Source organism: Anas platyrhynchos, chromosome 3, assembly GCF_047663525.1.
Source record: "Anas platyrhynchos isolate ZD024472 breed Pekin duck chromosome 3, IASCAAS_PekinDuck_T2T, whole genome shotgun sequence".
In the NCBI taxonomy this organism is placed as follows: domain Eukaryota; kingdom Metazoa; phylum Chordata; class Aves; order Anseriformes; family Anatidae; genus Anas; species Anas platyrhynchos.
In genome coordinates, this window is record NC_092589.1 from 114,416,553 (window position 1) to 114,434,920 (window position 18,368).

An 18,368-nucleotide genomic window follows, 5' to 3' on the forward strand; every position below is an offset into this window, starting at 1 on the left:
GCAATGCGCCTGCTGCTCTGAGTCACTCTGCCTGCACAAGTGGCATTGTGTCTTCCCAGGGAAAGATTTTCAACTAGTGGAAAACTGTGGGAATTCTAGTTTCCCTTCCTCGTGCATCTAGCAAACATTCAGCAGGGTTCAAGGTCCACCCAGTACATGGTCCTGGGCTGCCTGCTGGAGGGGAGCCGGCTGGAGTGTGGACATTTTCCAAGATGACCTCCAGAGGTCCCTTCCACTCTCAGCCATTCTGTCCTCTCAAGGGCTTTCCCTCTGCTTTTCCCAGCTGAGTCCTTCTCCTCTGACAGCCCTCGGAGGGGCCTCTGAATCTGGGCACTGATGGGACCGAGGAGGTCAGCAGTGCTCACTTGCATGCATTGCTCCCCTGCCCGGTGCTGGGCCTTTGTGCTCAGGGGGCACCGCTCTCTCACCACAGGACCCAAGAGGCCTGACGATGAGAGAGTTGCCGAGTGGATGGCGATACCCTGTGAGGCAGGCTTTCCCTCTTTGGGGCGTTTGCCATCCTTGCTGGGCAACTTCAACAGGTAGCCACGGAAACCCCAGTGATGTTACCAGCACTGATTGTGACTGCGTGTGACCTCTGTATATTGCAGAGGCCGCAGGCTCTGTCCTCGCTCACTTCGTCGGAAGCTCGTGCAGGCACACACGCAAGTTGTGCAGGCTCGAGCAGGACTGTGGTTGTGCTGGCCAAGTGTTGGCTTTGCGGAGAGCGACAGCTCGAGACGCTGAGCCAAGGCAGCCCCCTGCCAGTGCTGCTGTCCCTGCTGCCTGGCTGTGGGGTGCTGAGGCTCCCACTGAGTGGCTGTCCCGTGGCTGTGGACACGAAGAGTGTGCTGGGGCTGTGAGCAGTGCTGAAGGCTCCCAGTGCATTGCTGTGCCTTTTCTGAGCACCTCCTTCAGGTACACTGGGCTAACTCTGGCTTTGTTTGGGATGGAGCCTTGGGACTCCGAGGTCCTAGGCAAGCCAGCTCTTTCCCCAGCGCTTGCTGACAGGATGCCAGAGCCCACCTTGGGCTTGAGCACTGGGCAAGTGAGGAGGACTTCAGGGCTTCCCTTCTCTTCTGCCTCACACGTCCAACAGGGTGCAGACGCACATCCCATCCAGCCCCACTCACCTGTGTCTGCCCTGCCCCAGCTCCTGACAAGCCCTGCATGCAGCCTCTCAACCATGAGCTGCACGGGCTCCCCCTGCCCAGGGCCCTTTGTCCAAGGCTGCACCAAAGGCTGCCATCACTGCTTCTCGGCCCACCAGGAGCCCCTCGGGAAGCCCTTGCCACCCCTCTCCCACCGCGGTCTTGGGCTCTCCTTGTGTTCCCACTGGTAGCGCAAGGCACACTCGGCCAGTCGGCACGTCTCTCTTGGCAGGACATGGCGTCGGGTGTTGAGGAACGCCTGGAGGAGAGCAGCCCTGCTGCGAGGGGCAGCAGCAGCCAGCTGCAGCAGGCGGAGTCGGCTGAGGCAGCAGCAGACAGCCTGTGCCCCATCTGCATGGACAACATCACGGACGCCGCCTATGTGGACCCGTGCTCCCACCGCTTCTGCTACAGGTGCATCCGGCGTTGGCGCAGGCGGAACAGCACCTGCCCTCTCTGCAGGCAGCGGATTGAGCGGGTGCTGCGCAGGCTGCCACAAGACCACGAGGAGCGCAGGGGAGGCTCACGTGCCCGCCGCTGGAGGAGCAGAGGCAGAGAGAGGGTGCACAGCAGATCCCCGCGGCGGCGCTACACCTCCCGCGGACAGCCCAGCAGCCGCGGCCCCTCGGCTGGGAGGAGAGGACCTGTGCAGCCCAACGCAGCTGCAGGGCCTGCAAATGGCACCTCCCAGCAGGCTCGTGCACGCAGGGCTCCTCGGCGGCCAACCCCACAGCGTGCACGGAGTCACCCGGCCTGGACTGTCACTCCAGTCATCTTCCACCTCAGAATGGAAGCGTCGGGAATGGTCCACATTGAATTCTTCCACGTCCGATAAATGACCTTATACTTTTCTGGTTTTGTCTTTTTTCTTTTTTTCATTATGTAATTGTTATTATTATTGTTATTATAATTGTTATTATTATTTCCCTTTAATTAAATTATCCTTGTCTCAACCCGTGAGTTGTTCTTTGCTTTCCTTCTCCCCCTCCTCATCTAAAGGAGGGGGAGTGAGAGAGCGGCTGTGGGGTTTAGCTGCCCAGCACGGTAAAACCACCACACTGGTGAAGAAGAGCACTTCAGGTTTTCAAGTCTGATTACACTGGCAGGCTTGGTGGAACAGTTCCAAAACAAACCCCTGCACATTAATGGGTCTATCTCATAATAATTGGCACTGACATTAATCTGTTACAACAGAATTTCAACTCTAGTGATTTTTCTTCCCCCCCTAGCTAGGATTAGAATTTAGCCATCAATCACAACACTTACAAAAAAATTACCATTTCACAATGCTTAGAGGACAGCTACAGCTTTCACCTCTCAAAAAACATTCATGAAACTTCCTTGGTCAGTTTAATTTGGGGGTATAAAAATAAATCTCCAGTCCTTGCCCTCATCCTGTACCATTAACTGGTTCTCCGTAAAACCCCAGATATTCTTTATTAGCTAAATTATCATAAAAAACAGGGCAAAATACTGTGGTTTGTGCCAGCTTCTGCAAATCCACAGCTACAAAGAACTGGGGTCTGACACACACCTGGATGTACAAATGAGGGAAGGGCAAAGTGTTCAGTTGAGGCAAGTTCTGTTGTGTTTGCAGGTACCATAAAAATCCCAATGTTTCATTAATAAAATTTCACTGTTAACAGGAAAACAAAACAAAACAAAACAAAACAAACAACAAAAATCTGAGTTAAATGCAGCCCTGGAAAGCTGGCAGGAAAGAGAGGTGTTTTTAAATATATTGCACAACTCTATGACACATGCAATTTGCAGGGGGGGAAGAAGGGAGGTAGGCAAGGAGTAAGCTCTATAATTGCTTCAAGAAGAGAAATGTCAAGCACAGAAGATGCTGTTTGACACTAAGAAGTGGACTTTGAGGGCAATAGTCTTTTTAAATTTATGTTACACAGGATCCCAATTTTATCTCAATTTAATCAAAGCTCTTAGGCATGCAGACACAAAACAACAAAAAAAAAAAAAAAAAAAAAAGAAAAGGGAGGAGGGGTAGCCTCTTATAATGAGTCTTTGTAGAGACAAGACAGGAGTGGAAAATGCAAGGCAGCAACTGATTCCTGGGGACAAGAGCAACCATCTCTCACAGCCCAGACCAGGGCTCTGCCCTACAGATCACCATCTCCACTGTCCCAGCTTCTCCGCAATAGTAGCTGTGGGTTTTTCATAGTATTTTATCACATGCCCCACAGCCCACTGTTCATCTGCCAGGATATTTTAATCCTTCTTCAGTAAAAGGGTGCTGATGACATAAGCCGGCAGTACACTGATTAAATTGGCTATATTTCAAACATATATGAAGAACTCTAGAAGCCAGAATAGGAAGAGACATTTTTGGCTTGAGTAATATTAGCTAATTATAAAAGGTGTTTGTCTACAGCTTTTGATAGAGAAAGATAAGGACCACTTACTAGAAACAAAGACAAAATTTCAACTTTATTTATTTGAAAGCATCAACTTGTCCTGACAAGAGACAACACATTTATATCCAAGTCTTCATTACTAAGGGTTTCTTTCCAAGGACTTTTATTTCTTTCTAATAAAACCAGATATACAATCATCTGTGGATGAACTGTTTCCTTGGTTAGTACACCGCAAGTGATATAGGAGATCTCCATCTACACCTGATTCAACTCTGAATCATATTCAAAGCTTGCTTTCCCACATCTAAAGAGGGAAGGGAAGCCCTATTTGTGGAGGGCTTTTCCTTCTTCATCTGCCCGTTTGTTGCAGGACTGGAAAAAGAATGACAATTCTGTTCCTGAAAGACTAGAAAAGTGTTTTCTACATTTCCTCTGACATAGAGATACTGAGATGGAGAACAGAGCTGTAACACAGAAACAGTTATGCTGTCCCTCAGCCTGAGAATAGAGACATCTGATGTCTCAGGCCCACCTAATAATTCTATTAGGCCCACCTAATAGAATTATTTGTGGTCAAGGACAGACAAAAATAGCTAGATAACACTCAACGTTATTTCATTTTTAATGTGATGTACAAATGTTAGAACAGTCCCATATGCTGTACAGCTTCTTATTGCACTGATGTGGAAAAACAAAAACAGGAAGAACTTGAAGCACTGAAATGGCAAATGAGGACAAACTCTCCTCACAGCAGTTTTCACAACGGTGAGAAACAACTTTTACATGTCACTGTGCTTCCTCTGAGGGTTGCAGCAACGCTGATGGTTTTCTTGCTCCTGACAGCAGGTTCAGGACCTTTTCTCTTCTGGTTTTCACGATGCTTCCTGTGGTCATGCTCCAAGACAGTGCTGTCCACACTCTGAACTGGTCACCACTAAGGCTCATCTCAAACCAGAATTTCTCTGCAAGAGTTGCTCCTTGTCCTCTCACTGGTCAGATCCACTGAAGACAACTGTCCACTGCTAGGACTAGGAGAAAAATCAGCAGCTCAGATTAGATACATCTTCCATATAGGTAGAGGTTCCACTTCAAACACTTAAAATCTACTTCCATAAAATCCTCTGAGAAACACCACAGTCATCTTTAAATCTGAACCAAAAGAAAGGAGAAGCTAGAAGACCTGAAGTAAGTCTGGGGTGCATCAAGCCCAGCACTGCTAGTTGGCTGATGGAAGTGACTAACTCAGTCTGCACTGGTGTGGCCTCATCTCGAGTACTTTGTACAGTTCAGGGCACCACAATAAAAGGAAGACATAAAGCTATTAGGGAGTGTCCAAGGGAGGGCTACAGAGATGGTGAAGGGTGTGGGGGGGAAGATGTGTGAGGAGCAGCTGAGGTGCCTTGGTTTGTTCAACCCAGAGCAGAGCAGGCCGAGGGGAGGCCTCATGGCGGCCTGCAGCTCCCTCAAGAGGGGAGCGGAGGGGCAGGCGCTGAGCTCTGCTCCCTGGGGACAGCGACAGGAACCGAGGGGACGGCATGGAGCTGGGACAGGGGAGGGTCAGGCTGGGGGTCAGGGAAAGGTTCTGCACCCAGAGGTGGTAAGGCACTGGGACAGGCTCCACAGGGCAGTGGTCACACAACTGATCTGCCGGAGTTCAAGAAGCATTGGCACAATGCTCTCAGATATAGGGTCTGGTTTTGGGTGGTCCTGCACGGAGCCAGGAGCTGGACTCCATGATCCTTGTGGGTCCCTTCCAACTTGCCATATTCTTTGATTCTACACGAGTCTGCATAGCCCTAGATGTTTTAAATATTCACCACTAAGACTCCAGATATGTAGTCCCTCTCTGAACCATCTCAGAAGACAAAAATAAAAAATGTACCTTGACAAACTTTTCCAGCTCTGGTGAGTCAAGCTCCATATTCACAAACAACTTTACAAGTGAGTAACTAACATTTTCCACCCCTCTCTGTTATGCAATGGTAAATATTTACATGTGGTCTCTTCCACCAAAGTGAGTGACAGAATCAAACCAAGTGCTTAGCCAAATGCAGTTATGGCTTCCACAACCAGTTCTGCTCAGCGAGGTAACACCTTTAGAAAGTGTTGCTCAGACACTGGTTTAGTGTTATTTCCACCTCTTTTTTCCAGAATATTGTTGGTGGTGACTTGAGTGAAATTTTAACTTTCAAACTTGACCTAAAGCCTCGTATGAGGATTTACATCCTCACTGTTATTTGGATCCTAGAACTGAAAAGCAGGAGTTGTAATCTGAGCTTATTAAATAATGGCAAATCAGGAACTTCCCTTCTTTTTCTTGTTAGACAGGGAAATAGTTAACTTTAGCAGGGCTATTTTATTTTTTCTTTTTAAAAGAGGACCTTCTGCACTGCATTTAAACTTAGCACATAATAGCAAAGCTGGATGCAAGGAAAGACTACATTGGAGAGGAAGGATGCAGTGAAGTCCAAAGTTGCACAATCAGCTTCTCTAACACCAAATGACCCAAAGCACACCAGCAATGCTAGTAGCATAAAGGAATTATTATCTTTAGTGCCTCTAAAGCCTTCATAACAGAAGGTATCTATTTAACAACAGACAAAGGTTTTCCAGCAGAGGTAGGAAACACTAACTCAATGATGTCAACACATCTATGCTGTCAACATTTTCTTAGGAAGCTGCTGAAACACATTTGTTTCCTTTGGATTTAAACATTTCCTTTAAATAAATTGCCTTGATATTAACAACATTAATTAGCACCAGATATGCTGGCTGAGCTCTGAGTGGTTTCCTGAACTGACATTCAGCTGGAAGCAGAACAACCCTCTTGACACACTAGAGATGCTGTCATAGAGATATTTTTGTGAAGAAAGCAAACAGGTCATTACATAAGGATTTTGGATTCCTAATTCTGTATCTTACTTAGTTAGTAACTTCAAGATAGATCCATTCTACTGAAGGGAAAAGTCATACATATTCTCTTTCTAAAGCACTTTGGTAGCACGTGTGATGAGAGAAAACCAAAGTACTACTTTTAATTTTGTAAAAAATAACAGCAGGTTATGTAGAGGTCACAGATTGCCACTTCTACTGTTTAATACCTTTACCTGCAAAATACCTTCCATGTATAAATGAGCAGGTGATATAAATTCTACTTTTAGAATTGGCATAAATCCTAAATAAGACCACTAAGGGGTGAAAAAAAATTACCTTTGCTAGACTACACTTCCGCTTTGATGAAAGGCAGTTTTTCTTCAAGGCTTCTCTGGTCTGTAGATTAAAAACAGACCCCCAAAATTAGAGGTTACAGTTTCTAAGTGTAGAAGATATTCACATAATCCAGGATTAGAGTGAAAATGACCCAAGTACCTTTCTGTCCAGAAGTGTCCCAAACAATAGGATGAAGAATCCCTAAAAAAATTGGAGATAAAAAACAGTTACAAAACACCATAACCACATGAAGTTTCTTAAATATTTCTTCTAGCATAGATAAAATAATGCTTTTATCAGTGTAAAACATCTCATCACCTGTGACAGTAACAGCAATGCCCCAAATGAGTTTACCTACCCAGGTCACATGGACTATCCAGGAATGCCAAGAATGGATACACAATTCATGTTCATTCTCATTACAAACTGGACTGATGGGTTACATACCAGAATTCTTTCAACATACTTAATAGCAGCATTAGCCAAGAAGAACTAAGGCAGTATGGATATACAATGGTATGTCAGGTAACATTGGACTTTGACACTGGTGAATTAAACGAAATCATCCTTAATGGCAAGTAAGATTTTCTGGGTATTTGTTGGGTGATATGGATTAGATATCTTTGCAGTTACTTGACATTATCCCATGTATTTTAATATAAATTCTTCTTCTTAGTTCTTCATTAGACTTTCTACCAACTGGTTTTTTCTAGTGCCCATCTCCATCCATGTCAACGCAGAATATCTAGTGCAGCTACTGCGTTAAATAGATAAGATGCAAGGATAGCCTGCTTTTCAAGCACAGCACATGCTGCCAGCCCCTCTTCGATCTGCTACCTTTTCCCAAGGTCAAAGTTTGAGAAGGCACTACACCTAGATTTGCTGGGTTTACCTGGAAGGCATTTAGTAGTGCGAATGTAACATGGAATGCCAGAGAGCGACTATCAATGATTGTTGCTAATCCAAACCCCCAGGTGAGGCCCAGAAGAGGTGTCAAAAGGGCAATGTTTTTGCTAATTCGGATCATGTTGCTCAAATCTTGTGACTTGCAGCCATCTCCAATAGAGGGTCTTCCCATCTTCACCACAACCACTACCACCACTGCCAAATTGACAACAATGATGCTCAGAGCAGGTACAACAAAGGCCAAAAGGGCTTTCGTCTCATACCAGTTAAGCCAGCAGGCTCCACTCCTTAAATATCCATTTTTAGGTTCAGTAATAGCAACAGTGAGGATAGATATGACTAATGGACATCCATATCCAATAGAGAATGCTGCAGCTATGAACGCAGATCTTGTTATCTTAAAAAAAACTAGTAACAATCCATAGAGAATCAAGAGACCAAGGGTAAACATCCAAAAAAACAAGGCAAGATAGAAAAAGTGAAGGAAAAACGTGGCTGCCACACACAGCCGGTAGTTTAGGGCTGTGTTGTGCACAATAGCTGCTACAATGAATAAAATATCAGCAATGAGAAGTGACGTAGCTATGTTCACCAAACAAAAATGGCGCATGTAGGTTATCTTGGTTTTTGTAACATGATGCCAGACGACAGTCTCGATGGTAAGGCACAGAACCAGGCTGAAAATAGAAAGGCCTAACCCCACACATGTAATGTAATCCAACACCACGTTTCGCAGCATGGTGGGGGACATCAAAATGGAAAAGGATTTGAACGTCCGGCGGTGGTGCTTGCACATACAAACAACACTGCTGATGTTGTCTGACTTCATTTTGCATGCCTTGCTATCCCATCTCCTCTCAGCAGAGTGCCATCCAACGCACTGAGCCTTGATGTTCTCCAGTTTATTCACTTTTTCAAAAGTAAGCAAAATATGCTGAAGCTCTTCTGGAAGAGACACAGATAAAACCATTCCGTTCACAAAAACAGGGTCCAAGTGGCTGGTTTCTATAATAGCTCCAAGAGTGGGAAATGCAATGCTGATTGCTTTAGAAGTCCTGGGTAATTTCAAAAGTTCTTCTTCTGGAATGACCACGCGCCCACTTATGTTTCTTGTCTTATTCAACTCCATAGAAAAATCAAAGCTCTTCCCTGAAGTATTCTTATATATGCTGTAGCCTTTAGTAGAGATGAAGTGTTCCTGTATATTTTCCGACCCATTCCTTAGAAGAAGATTCCCAGCAAATAAGTTCACTGAGTCCAGTAACGTTGAACTGGCATTTTTGTCCCTGACAAAAGCCCAGTTGGAAATGATGGAGCTGTTCAGAATATGGTTTGCTATCCTGCTGTAACTCTGAAACAAAGAAGAAAAATAAGTTATTTTTTATGTTAAAATAAATCAGTCTCCAAGAAAAAAAAAAAAAAAAAGCTAATTTAAACTCAAGGTTAGTTTCTATAAAGTCAATATACTTCTTTGTCAATAAACAGGTTCACATGACCCATCTCAGTCAAACCCAAACATCTCACTGGCATGAGTCACCAACAGAATTGTACTGTCCTCTTCACATCAAAGCTCAAAAGGTACTGGGAAGAACAGTATAAATTAAAAAAAAAATAAAAATAAATATGACACCAGTTCTGTTTCAGACTTTGACCTGCAATGTGCACCCTCTGTTTACATCTCCCTCTGCACAATTCTTCCTCCACCTCTCTGATTTCTGAGTTCATCAGGGAACAATTTCAGTTTTTATCATGCGACATGTGAAAACACAATTGTGATCAGCATATCCAACACTGCCTTTTCTGCCATGTAATACTTTAAAAATGAAGTCTTCCTTGTAGTGTTCTCCCAAGTCTATAAATGCTGCAAACATTTGCTTTTAAAGGAAACAAATTCCACCAATGGGAACTGCAGGATTTCTGCCATACGTGAATAGGTCAAACAGTTTCTCTGACAGCACAACACCCCCCACTTTGGGAACTCGTTCCAGGTGATCTCTGTGTGGCTTGCAGCTACCACTTCATTGGAGAGTCCCTGGCAAAGCAAGAAACTGCATGGCTGCTCTGGCAAGCTCAGATCCAACTCTTCAAGCCCATAGAAATAAATACCTGCATTTTTTCTCTATTGACGTTTTCTGACAACATCAGGGAGATATTCTTTAGCAATTCCACTATATCAGCAATGTTTCCTGGAATTGCTGGTGAGGACAGGATATCTGGGATGATGCATGAAAAATCAGCTTGGCAGTTACTATTCCCATGGTCATCAGCACCAAAATGTTTTGCTTCATTTTCTGGCTTCCCGTGCACTGGCCTTCCTGCTCCTACAAAGGGCAGGTGTCCTCCAGCAACACCAATGTGGCCTCCAGAACTTGGAAGAGGTTCACGTTCAGAAATCCTCTGGAGAGAGAAAAATAAATTTTGCAGAATTAACAAACAGAATCAAAATGATGGTACTGCTACAACCTGCAAAATTGTCCAGTGCTGGGGTGTGTAATTAACATGCTGGAAGGCCTGAAACCCAGAACCAAGGCTTCACTGAGAAAAATTTCTTGCTTGCACAACACATTTGGAGGGGGAAGCAAGAACTGAATATATTGCCTTACTCTTCAAGTGACTTGGAAAAAAAAAACAGTTTTTTATTTTGTAGTTGGGGAAGAATTTACTACAAATCATCTAATTATTACAGACCTTTGTAGTAATTAGAGTTTAAAAGAGCTTTTGTACAGCTGTTCTCTCAGGTTCATCCTAGAGTATCGTTGTCTTGGTTTAGATCTGTGTGAAAAACATTAACCAAGTGAAGAAGACAAGTTCATTTCCGAACTGTTTCAACATAGGAAGTGAATTTGGGAAATTCCAATTACTTAATTTAAGATGAAGTCAAAGCTGCACAGTAATTTGGTTTCTAGGATTCCATTTTCTTCCCTTTGCTCAAAATTTAAAGTTAGGGTGGGAGGGGAATGTGTCTTCCCAACAAATTATGACCATAGGGGAAAGTATATGCATAATGGTTGCATTACCTGAAAAAGTGACTGAACATCCAGATTTGCACAGGCATCTATGAACATTTGCCACTTTCTGTCTTTGCAGACAAAACTCATCTCTCCATGGAAGGAGGGAGAACAAGGCTGAATACAAATAGCTCCACTATGTTCACAGGGAATCAGATTTATACACCCATCTGGAAAACAAATCGAGTAAATACTGTTCTAATGTGCAAGACAGCATAGTACAATACATGAGGTGAGTATTTGGGGGTATAAATACTGATAATGGATAACATTTCAAAAAAAAAATTAGAAGACATGTAGCTATTCACTGTACCTTGCAGATTACCAGTCTTTGATTCCTTGCTGAGGACCTGAAAAATAAGGTAAAGTGGAATGTATATTGACTGTGAAAATAAATAAAAGATGACTACCTGGAACAAACTAGAAAGGTGACTTCAAGGGCAAAATAGTCCTTCTGAGGTGCAGAAGACTTTTTAAGGTACAAAATAGAGTGTTTATGACCCATACAGAACAATTCAGAACTTTCTACTAATGTTTTGTCTCTATGTGAAGCCTTCACAGTTGTACTACTAAAGTGACAATATTGAGCTAGGGGACAGGATCATACATGCCTCCAGTAGTTATCTCTGAGTCAAAAAGCCCATATTAGTCTTAAGGTCTCCAGTATTCTCACACTGATGTACAAGGATCTGTGTGATTTTTGCCATGAGACGCAGCTACAGCTGTACAGAACACCACCAACAAAGCCTCTTTGTTCCAGTCCTGACTGGAGAGCAACACCGAGGCAGATGTGCCATGCTCAGCTGAAGGACACTTGCTGGGACTGCGTGTTGTACAGGCAGACTCAATCCAGAGCAACTGCTCACACATGGCTTTCACTTGGTCAAATGGCTTATCTGCCATCAGTCAAACTCTGGAAACAAAGCTTGGCTGGCAATGCATTAGAAATCACACTGCTATTGCTGGGTCGAGTAGGCTGAATAGCAGCTTTTAACAGTCTCAGAGTTGTGCAGGGGGCTGCTTGGCACATTGAGTGTATTGAATAGTGTAAAGTTTTCCTCCCAGACCTACTGATTTGACTAATTCTCTCACTGCAGGCACCTCTTCCTTGCAACCCTGAAAGCCAGTGAGGAACTTTTACCAAGAGAGCTCTGCAAGACCTTGCAGCCTCTAGTCCTCAGGGAAAGGCATCTCTTGTCATCTCATGCTTTGAGGTCCCAAAGCAAAAACCATATTCATTGCCTACAAGTGGCTGTACGGAAAGAAAAAGCCATAAAAAAAAAAAAAAAGAAAAAAAGTGGAGACGAACATATTTCATGTTTCCATCATAAATCCTTGGAAGAGATTTGTATCTCTCTGGCTCAGATCTACTTTGAATAAGCACAGTACAACCAGACCAGAACAATTCTGGATGCATTATCCAGAGTGCCTAGTAGATCCATGGGAATTCTGGTGATAAATAAGATAACCTTTGTTAGGTCAGAGGTTGGACTCGATGATCTTGACGTCTCTTCCAACCTAGACAATTCTGTGATTCCGTGATAAATATGAGCTGTAGCAGTCCTGATATGAAAGAAGAGACCTTTTCCTTTCACTAGTAGGTAAAACTGAATTCTGAATGAACTCGAGTGAACTGGCAGTTCCCCAAACCCATTAAAATCAAATGTTGCTGGCTTCTGTGCCAGAAAACTCTGGAGTCCACGGCCTCTCAGGGACGCAAGGTTCAGCTTTGCTCACCAACTCACCCTGGGAGCAATGCGTGGTGCAACCGGGAAGAAGTGCATAGCCCAAAGGAGCAGGCAGTGGGCCACCCTCGCATCCATCACCACGCATTTACTGCCTTTCTCCTGAAAGAAAAACATGTTGAAGATGACATCATCTGTTTTCTCCTCTTGAACATTGTCCAGTTGCTAGTAAGTGAGCAGCTAAACCCATTCCAAACACTGTCCTCACTGGGCATGCAAAGCGATTTTCAGACATTTATCAACTTTTTACTGAAAATGATTTGTGCACTTTTAAATAAAACAACCAACCTGCTCAATATTAGAAGTTACTGCATTAATAATTTACTGTAAACTGCAAGGTGAAGAGCTTAAAGCATTTCAGTCTGTGGGTGCCTTATGAAGCGATTTCACACAACCTCATCTCCACAAGGTTTAACTTTTGCTACTCTCCTCAGGCAGTCCCTGATGAAAATTGCCATGTGAGATGGACAACTTGGGCTCTTGGGGCTCAGATACTCAATTATAAGAGCTGAGAGCAGATGCTGCCTTCAGCAGGCACTACCTTTGATTCAGCACATGGCAAACTGTCCAGAGGTGGCAGCCAGCCCTGCCAGAGCACCCAGCCTTTATCATCAACATCATAGGACGTTGAAATATATATTGAACAGTTTTAAAGTTAGGTTTAACACTAGCAACTGTTAGCCCTTCTACGGACCAAAACTGATAAAAAAAAGTGAATGACAAGACTCGGGTCAACACTGCTGAGAAACAGGAGATGACCAGGAAGCACCTAAAGATATTAGGTAAAGGATTGTACCAACTTCTTTTCCAATTTCTGCAGTCATTAAATGATATTCATTGTATGCTCTTAGCCTGAATTCCATTTCACATTTGGGAATCCTTGACCTCGTCATGTTCCATTATTAATTCATATCCACTTTGTATTTATCCACTGATGTAACTCCACCTAGGGCTGTTACCTCTAGGTGAGGTAACAGCCTGGGACAGCTCCAGGTATCTGAGGCTCATCGAGATAATGAGCCGTGTTACCGGTGAAACACAAATCTCGTTCAGTCGCATTGCTTGACTCATCATGGAAACTACCCAGCCTCAGCACTGCAAGAACATGCCACGGTTACTACTACGCAGCAAGAGAAATTTAAAGCAAGTAATACAGCAAGAAGTCAGTCGATTTTGGGAAAGAATATGGATACACTTTTATAGAAGCTAATATTAAAAGTATATAGACTTGCAGGTGTCTCCTGCCCAGCTTAGGAGATGGTCACCAGATGTTGCACCTCCTCCTCCAACTAATTTCATTTGGTCATAGCACCCCAGGAGGGCAAAGGTCCCAGCAGAAGGAAAAGAGGAGCGAGGAATGAATGACTGGACAATGGTTAAAGGAGAGGAAAAAACTCTTAAAATAGTAAAAAAAAAAAAAAAAAAAAAAAAAGGTAAATCGATAATCTGATAATCTATTTAAGGAGCAATTCAAATTTAAGATAACCAGTTTATGAAGTCCTTATCTCTGATTTCTGCTACTTTACAATGGAAGAGTTCTACAGAGCCCTACAAAACTTTCCATCCTTACTCTGTGTCCAAGGACTTATTGCAAGGCAGTCTGACCTTGCACAAGCACAGCTACAAAAGCACCCAAGAAGCAACAACAGTGGGAACTACACCCTCAAACTGGTGGATCCAAGGTTTCTGGCCAAAGGGTTTTCCATCACCTTAGGTTACAGCTTTCCCCCCTCTGCTACCCCAGAAGCAGAACTAGAGATACCCATTCCTTTATAGGAATAGGTATCCAGCACAGAAATTCTAAGCACATATTGTGCAAAAAGAAAGTTTACATTGGGCTTTTCTATTCAGCTACACAATTTTATTCCCCCAAACTTTCACTGCAAACTTGTGCTACATATATGTAGTATCTGAAGAAGAAAAAAATCCTTAGTTATGGAACTGAATTATTTATTTAGGGCTTGAATGCCTACATGTTTAGCTTAAAATCCAAGCAGTTCACAAACAACCATATGATCACTCATACAGCTAACTGCTACACAGTAAGATAAAAAGGCTACAGCAAGAGTCCTCAACGTGATCATTTCAGGAAAAAAATTGAGGCCCTTATTTATACAAAGGCTTAATTGATTGGTATTAATTACTTTTTTAAAGGTTACAGAAAAGGTGAATATAAGTAAAGCAAGCTGCACAAGGAGAGGGATCTTTACAATAACTTCCTACGAAAATCTGAATTTTTCTGAGAACTGACAACATTGTGACTGGAGACCAATTACAAAACTCCAAGCAAAAAGCAGAGGTTAATTAAGATGTCTAATTACTTCCACAGACATAAAGAGCAAGTATAAAACTGAGCAAACAAGCACAAAGTAAAAATAGCTTAAAGCAGTTAGATTTAGTTTAGTCATCTGATTTCGCAGATGACTTCAGTTCCCTCACTGATAATTTTCAAACAGTCCTGGCAAAAATGTTTCGTGATGGTACTCACTGTTTTCGGAAGTCTGGGTTAAACTGTAAGCAAAATTAACAGAGCCAAAGATCCTCCAGATATGACGGGTTAGCATCCAACCACTCATCTGCTGCCATCTTGCCCCAGTCTCGCTATTATGGTCTTACCCAGCCTTGCTTCTGTGCTCTGATTCATTCAGTTTTCCCATGAGGAAATAACCTTTGGCATCAGCCTGCCTTTTTTTCTTGTCTGACTGGATCAACAGCGAGGAACCTGCAGATGATGATAAAGGCATTGCACTGAAAAATGCCAAAACAAGTTGCAAACACGCCCACAAAACTGCTGGATTGCCACCTTGGTCGGGAATCCTCACGAGTGAGTCATGCCCGTGTGGTTTGCACCTTCCACCCTCGTGGAGGAGGCACCGTCTGCTCTGCTGTATTTAACAGGTCTTCAGATCTTCAGTCTTCAAAGACGAAAAGAATTTACAATCAAAACTTAGTCAAGTTAACGCATCATGCTTCATAAATCAAAAATGACACTACTGATAATACCCTCTGCAGCTAAAAAGCTCTGTGACCAAGTGATATTTTCCTTATGAACTGCACAGAAAAGGGGCTACAGTTGCCTGCTGAAGCTTGTGCCGTGTTCAATGTCAGTTTTTTTAACGTTGGCTCACCATCATTCCTGCTTTTCTGAGGATTGCAGGAGCCAGTAACATACAGCATGCAGTTTCTCATAACAGAAGACCAATTCCCACTGCTCTATCCACAAGACTGTTTCAGATGAACTTTGATCAAAGAAAAAGTTCTACAATCCTGTAATATGTTTGTTTTGAATCTATAGGGCTTCCAAGTCATTTTGTTTGCAACCACAACTTAAGCCAATCATCAGCCACAAGACAGATCTCATTTTAGCCCAGAGGTACGCATGATTTACCGTGCTGTTTTGATACAGACAGCATCGCATCTCACATCGGTATCAAGCGGGAATTAAGCCAAGCACAATTAAACAGCCAACATCACCGACCTGGGGAGGTTAAATGATTTGCATTCAATACAGTACCAGGTAGAGAAGAATTAAAAGTGGCTCCTTAGCTCACGTGAATAAAGGGGTGAATATCAGATCATGCCAAAGTATGGACAGAAATTTTAAAAGACCATTTTTATTAGTACATGGAGTTGTTGTTCTACGCACACACAGAACATTTGCTGTGATGACAAATGAATACCCCCCCCTCCATTCTCAACCCCCCCCCCTAACCTAAACAACTGTCAGCCTTCGTATCCTTCAGAGGACATTTCAGCACAGATACACACACACTTCTCTCAGAAACAAAGAGGTGTAGATCTGTGCTCCTTGGGGCTTAGAAAGACACTCAGATCATGACTTCCCATAACCAGGATAACTGCTCCAGACATTGAATGAGCAGCATCAGTCTCGTGCTTCACAAGTTGGTTCAGGCTGTTTGGATTTTCAAGATGGGAGGTATGTCCCTGGGCATCCCAAAGGGAGTGGTTTGTCTTTTCGGCTCTTGCAAAATCCAATTTCCCAAGATACATGAGCAGCTGTTTTGACACTGCTCTGAGAAAGCAATCAGGAACGTCTTAAAGAATTTCAGTAACAGACAAGGCAGCTTCAAAAACCTGTTTTCATCATTTCTGTCTGAAAGAGCTGAGAGAGATGAAGAGATGTGTAAGTTTTATTTTTCCAAAACTGTACTTTGTATGCAGACAAAAGCTTTCTGGAGAATATGAAAATTGAATAAAATATTGCATTTTTAAAATGCTCTTCTGTTGTTCTGTTCTTCATTTGCCTTTTTCCTTCATCCATACCCTTTTTAAATGTTGTAATCTCAGTCTTCAGTTCTTCACTATGTATTTAAGAGTGATTCAAGCACACATATTACTGGGCGGCATCAGGATCTTTAAAATAAACTTAAGATACACAGAAAGGTCAATTTGGACCAACAAAAAAAAATGAAAAAAGAAAGGAACAAGAGTTACTAAAAAAGTTGAGGCTTCCAGTCACAATTAAAAAAAAAAAAAACACCAGCAGTAAGATTTTCAGCTGTTGGGATAACTACCCTGTAAGTTAGGAACCAGAGTATCCTACTGAGTAAATTCAAATATGAAAGATGAAAGTCTCCAGTGGTGAGCTATATGAATAATACATTTGTTTTTCACCCAATCTCCTCCTGCAAAGTGTTTTTTTTTTGTTTGTTTTTGTTTGTGTTTTTTTTTTTTTTTATGGCATATACAACATTTCTGAACATAACCCAGAAGACATTTCAACAGTTTTAAATTATTTTATTTACTGAGTTTGGATAGCATGCGTCATTTTACAGCACCAGTAAACAAGTCAGAGAAGCATACTGCTTTTAGGAACTTGTACTATGGAATGTCTTCAAAACCATTACTCTCTTCTCATCCACTCTAGTATGTAACACTAGCTGAAGACAAGACAGACATTTATTAGGGCAACTTCTTTATGGCTAAAAACACTCATAGCAGCGACTTTTAAAATAGGGTTTTATTAAATCAAGTCATTGCACTTGGGTCATTTATTGCTATAGCGAACAAAGGCCATTAAATAATTAACACCTTTCATTTGTGATTTTAACTGATTGTCTTGTTCTGTTTGTCTGCTACAAGCTTATATGCAGACTATTTCTGTAGAGCAATCCATTACAAGGTTTGTTTCATGCTCTAATCATGATGAAGAGCTTGTATAATAAAATTTGCTATTCCATTAGGCTCAACTCTTGCTCTTCATCATCTGACTTAGAGGTATGAATTCTAAGTACGAGCTTAGTGTCTGACAAGAAGCACTACTGCACATTACTCCTCAATATAAAGATCTGGCTCAAGTCTTCATTTGTGATGCATCTAGGCAATTAAAAGTTAAAAGCATTAATATCAAATCAGCTTATTAGCGATATGACTAGAAAATATTACCTAATACCTGCATAGTATATTAATCAAATTTTACAGAAAATTTGATCAGCAACCAAGAAACAGAATCCAATTGAATTTTTGATGTTTGTTTTTTTATGATGCATCAACTGTTGAGAAAGCATATTCTCAAGAATATATCTCACTTCCGTATCTCTTGCTCAAGTGACATAGTAAATAATTACTGTATTTATGGCTATTCCCATGAATAGAAACTTAATTATTTCTCTTATTGGTTAAGTTGTCTACTAATATGGTATGTTTTTGTCATTTAAATTTCAGTAGACCAAAAGGAGATAAGATTGTTACTAACAGAAGTAACACATTTGATTGGCTTTTTAAAATTGTTTTTCATTTTTTATCAAGTGAATAGAGCAATACATATAATTGTCTCCCACAACTTTGAATATTATCTGTATATTATTCTGGTGCACAGTGTTGAGCTCAGGGGTTAAAGATAATGGCAGTCCACAAGATTTCAACCATTTTCTATTAAAAAAAAAAGTGAAAGATGCTGTCTTGGATGCCAGCACAGTGCTGTCAAAGCAATCGTTCCAATCACTCGTTAAA

The 18,368-nt window shown here is 42.3% G+C and overlaps 1 protein-coding gene and 1 long non-coding RNA gene across 3 annotated transcripts; one reads left to right on the forward strand and one right to left on the reverse strand.

Moving 5' to 3' along the window:
• The first annotated feature begins 628 nt into the window (after positions 1-628).
• Positions 629-2,002, forward strand: LOC140002043 (uncharacterized). The gene is made up of 2 exons (XR_011807899.1): positions 629-918; positions 1,384-2,002. It is a non-coding gene; the product is annotated as an uncharacterized lncRNA (long non-coding RNA).
• Positions 2,003-3,574: 1,572 nt separating this feature from the next.
• LOC101803951 (adhesion G protein-coupled receptor F4) lies at positions 3,575-18,303 on the reverse strand. Of its 2 annotated transcripts, XM_072036525.1 has the most exons (9): positions 14,884-18,303; positions 12,396-12,497; positions 10,964-11,000; positions 10,660-10,820; positions 9,749-10,039; positions 7,629-8,993; positions 6,896-6,937; positions 6,737-6,796; positions 3,575-4,554 (listed from the first exon to the last, which is right to left on the reverse strand). In XM_072036525.1, the coding sequence occupies exons 2-9, from the start codon at positions 12,471-12,473 to the stop codon at positions 4,549-4,551; spliced, it is 2,040 nt and encodes a 679-aa protein (XP_071892626.1). In that variant the 5' UTR covers positions 12,474-12,497; positions 14,884-18,303; the 3' UTR covers positions 3,575-4,548. The 2 variants fall into 2 exon arrangements, 1 of the variants encoding a protein (XP_071892626.1); XR_003496629.3 differs by having other exon boundaries at positions 6,896-8,993.
• Between the last annotated feature and the right edge of the window lie 65 nt (positions 18,304-18,368).

What these genes read in the sequence shown, in the direction of transcription:
- LOC101803951 (XM_072036525.1), bottom strand. Translation starts at nt 12,473, where the DNA reads ATGGATGCGAGGGTGGCCCACTGCCTGCTCCTTTGGGCTATGCACTTC. An exon ending in AAAGACTGGTAATCTGCAAG is followed by an intron (nt 10,821 to 10,963) that starts GTACAGTGAATA and finishes TTTGTTTTCCAG; the next exon opens with ATGGGTGTATAAATCTGATT. An exon ending in CACTACTAAATGCCTTCCAG is followed by an intron (nt 6,938 to 7,628) that starts GTAAACCCAGCA and finishes CAATTTTTTTAG; the next exon opens with GGATTCTTCATCCTATTGTT.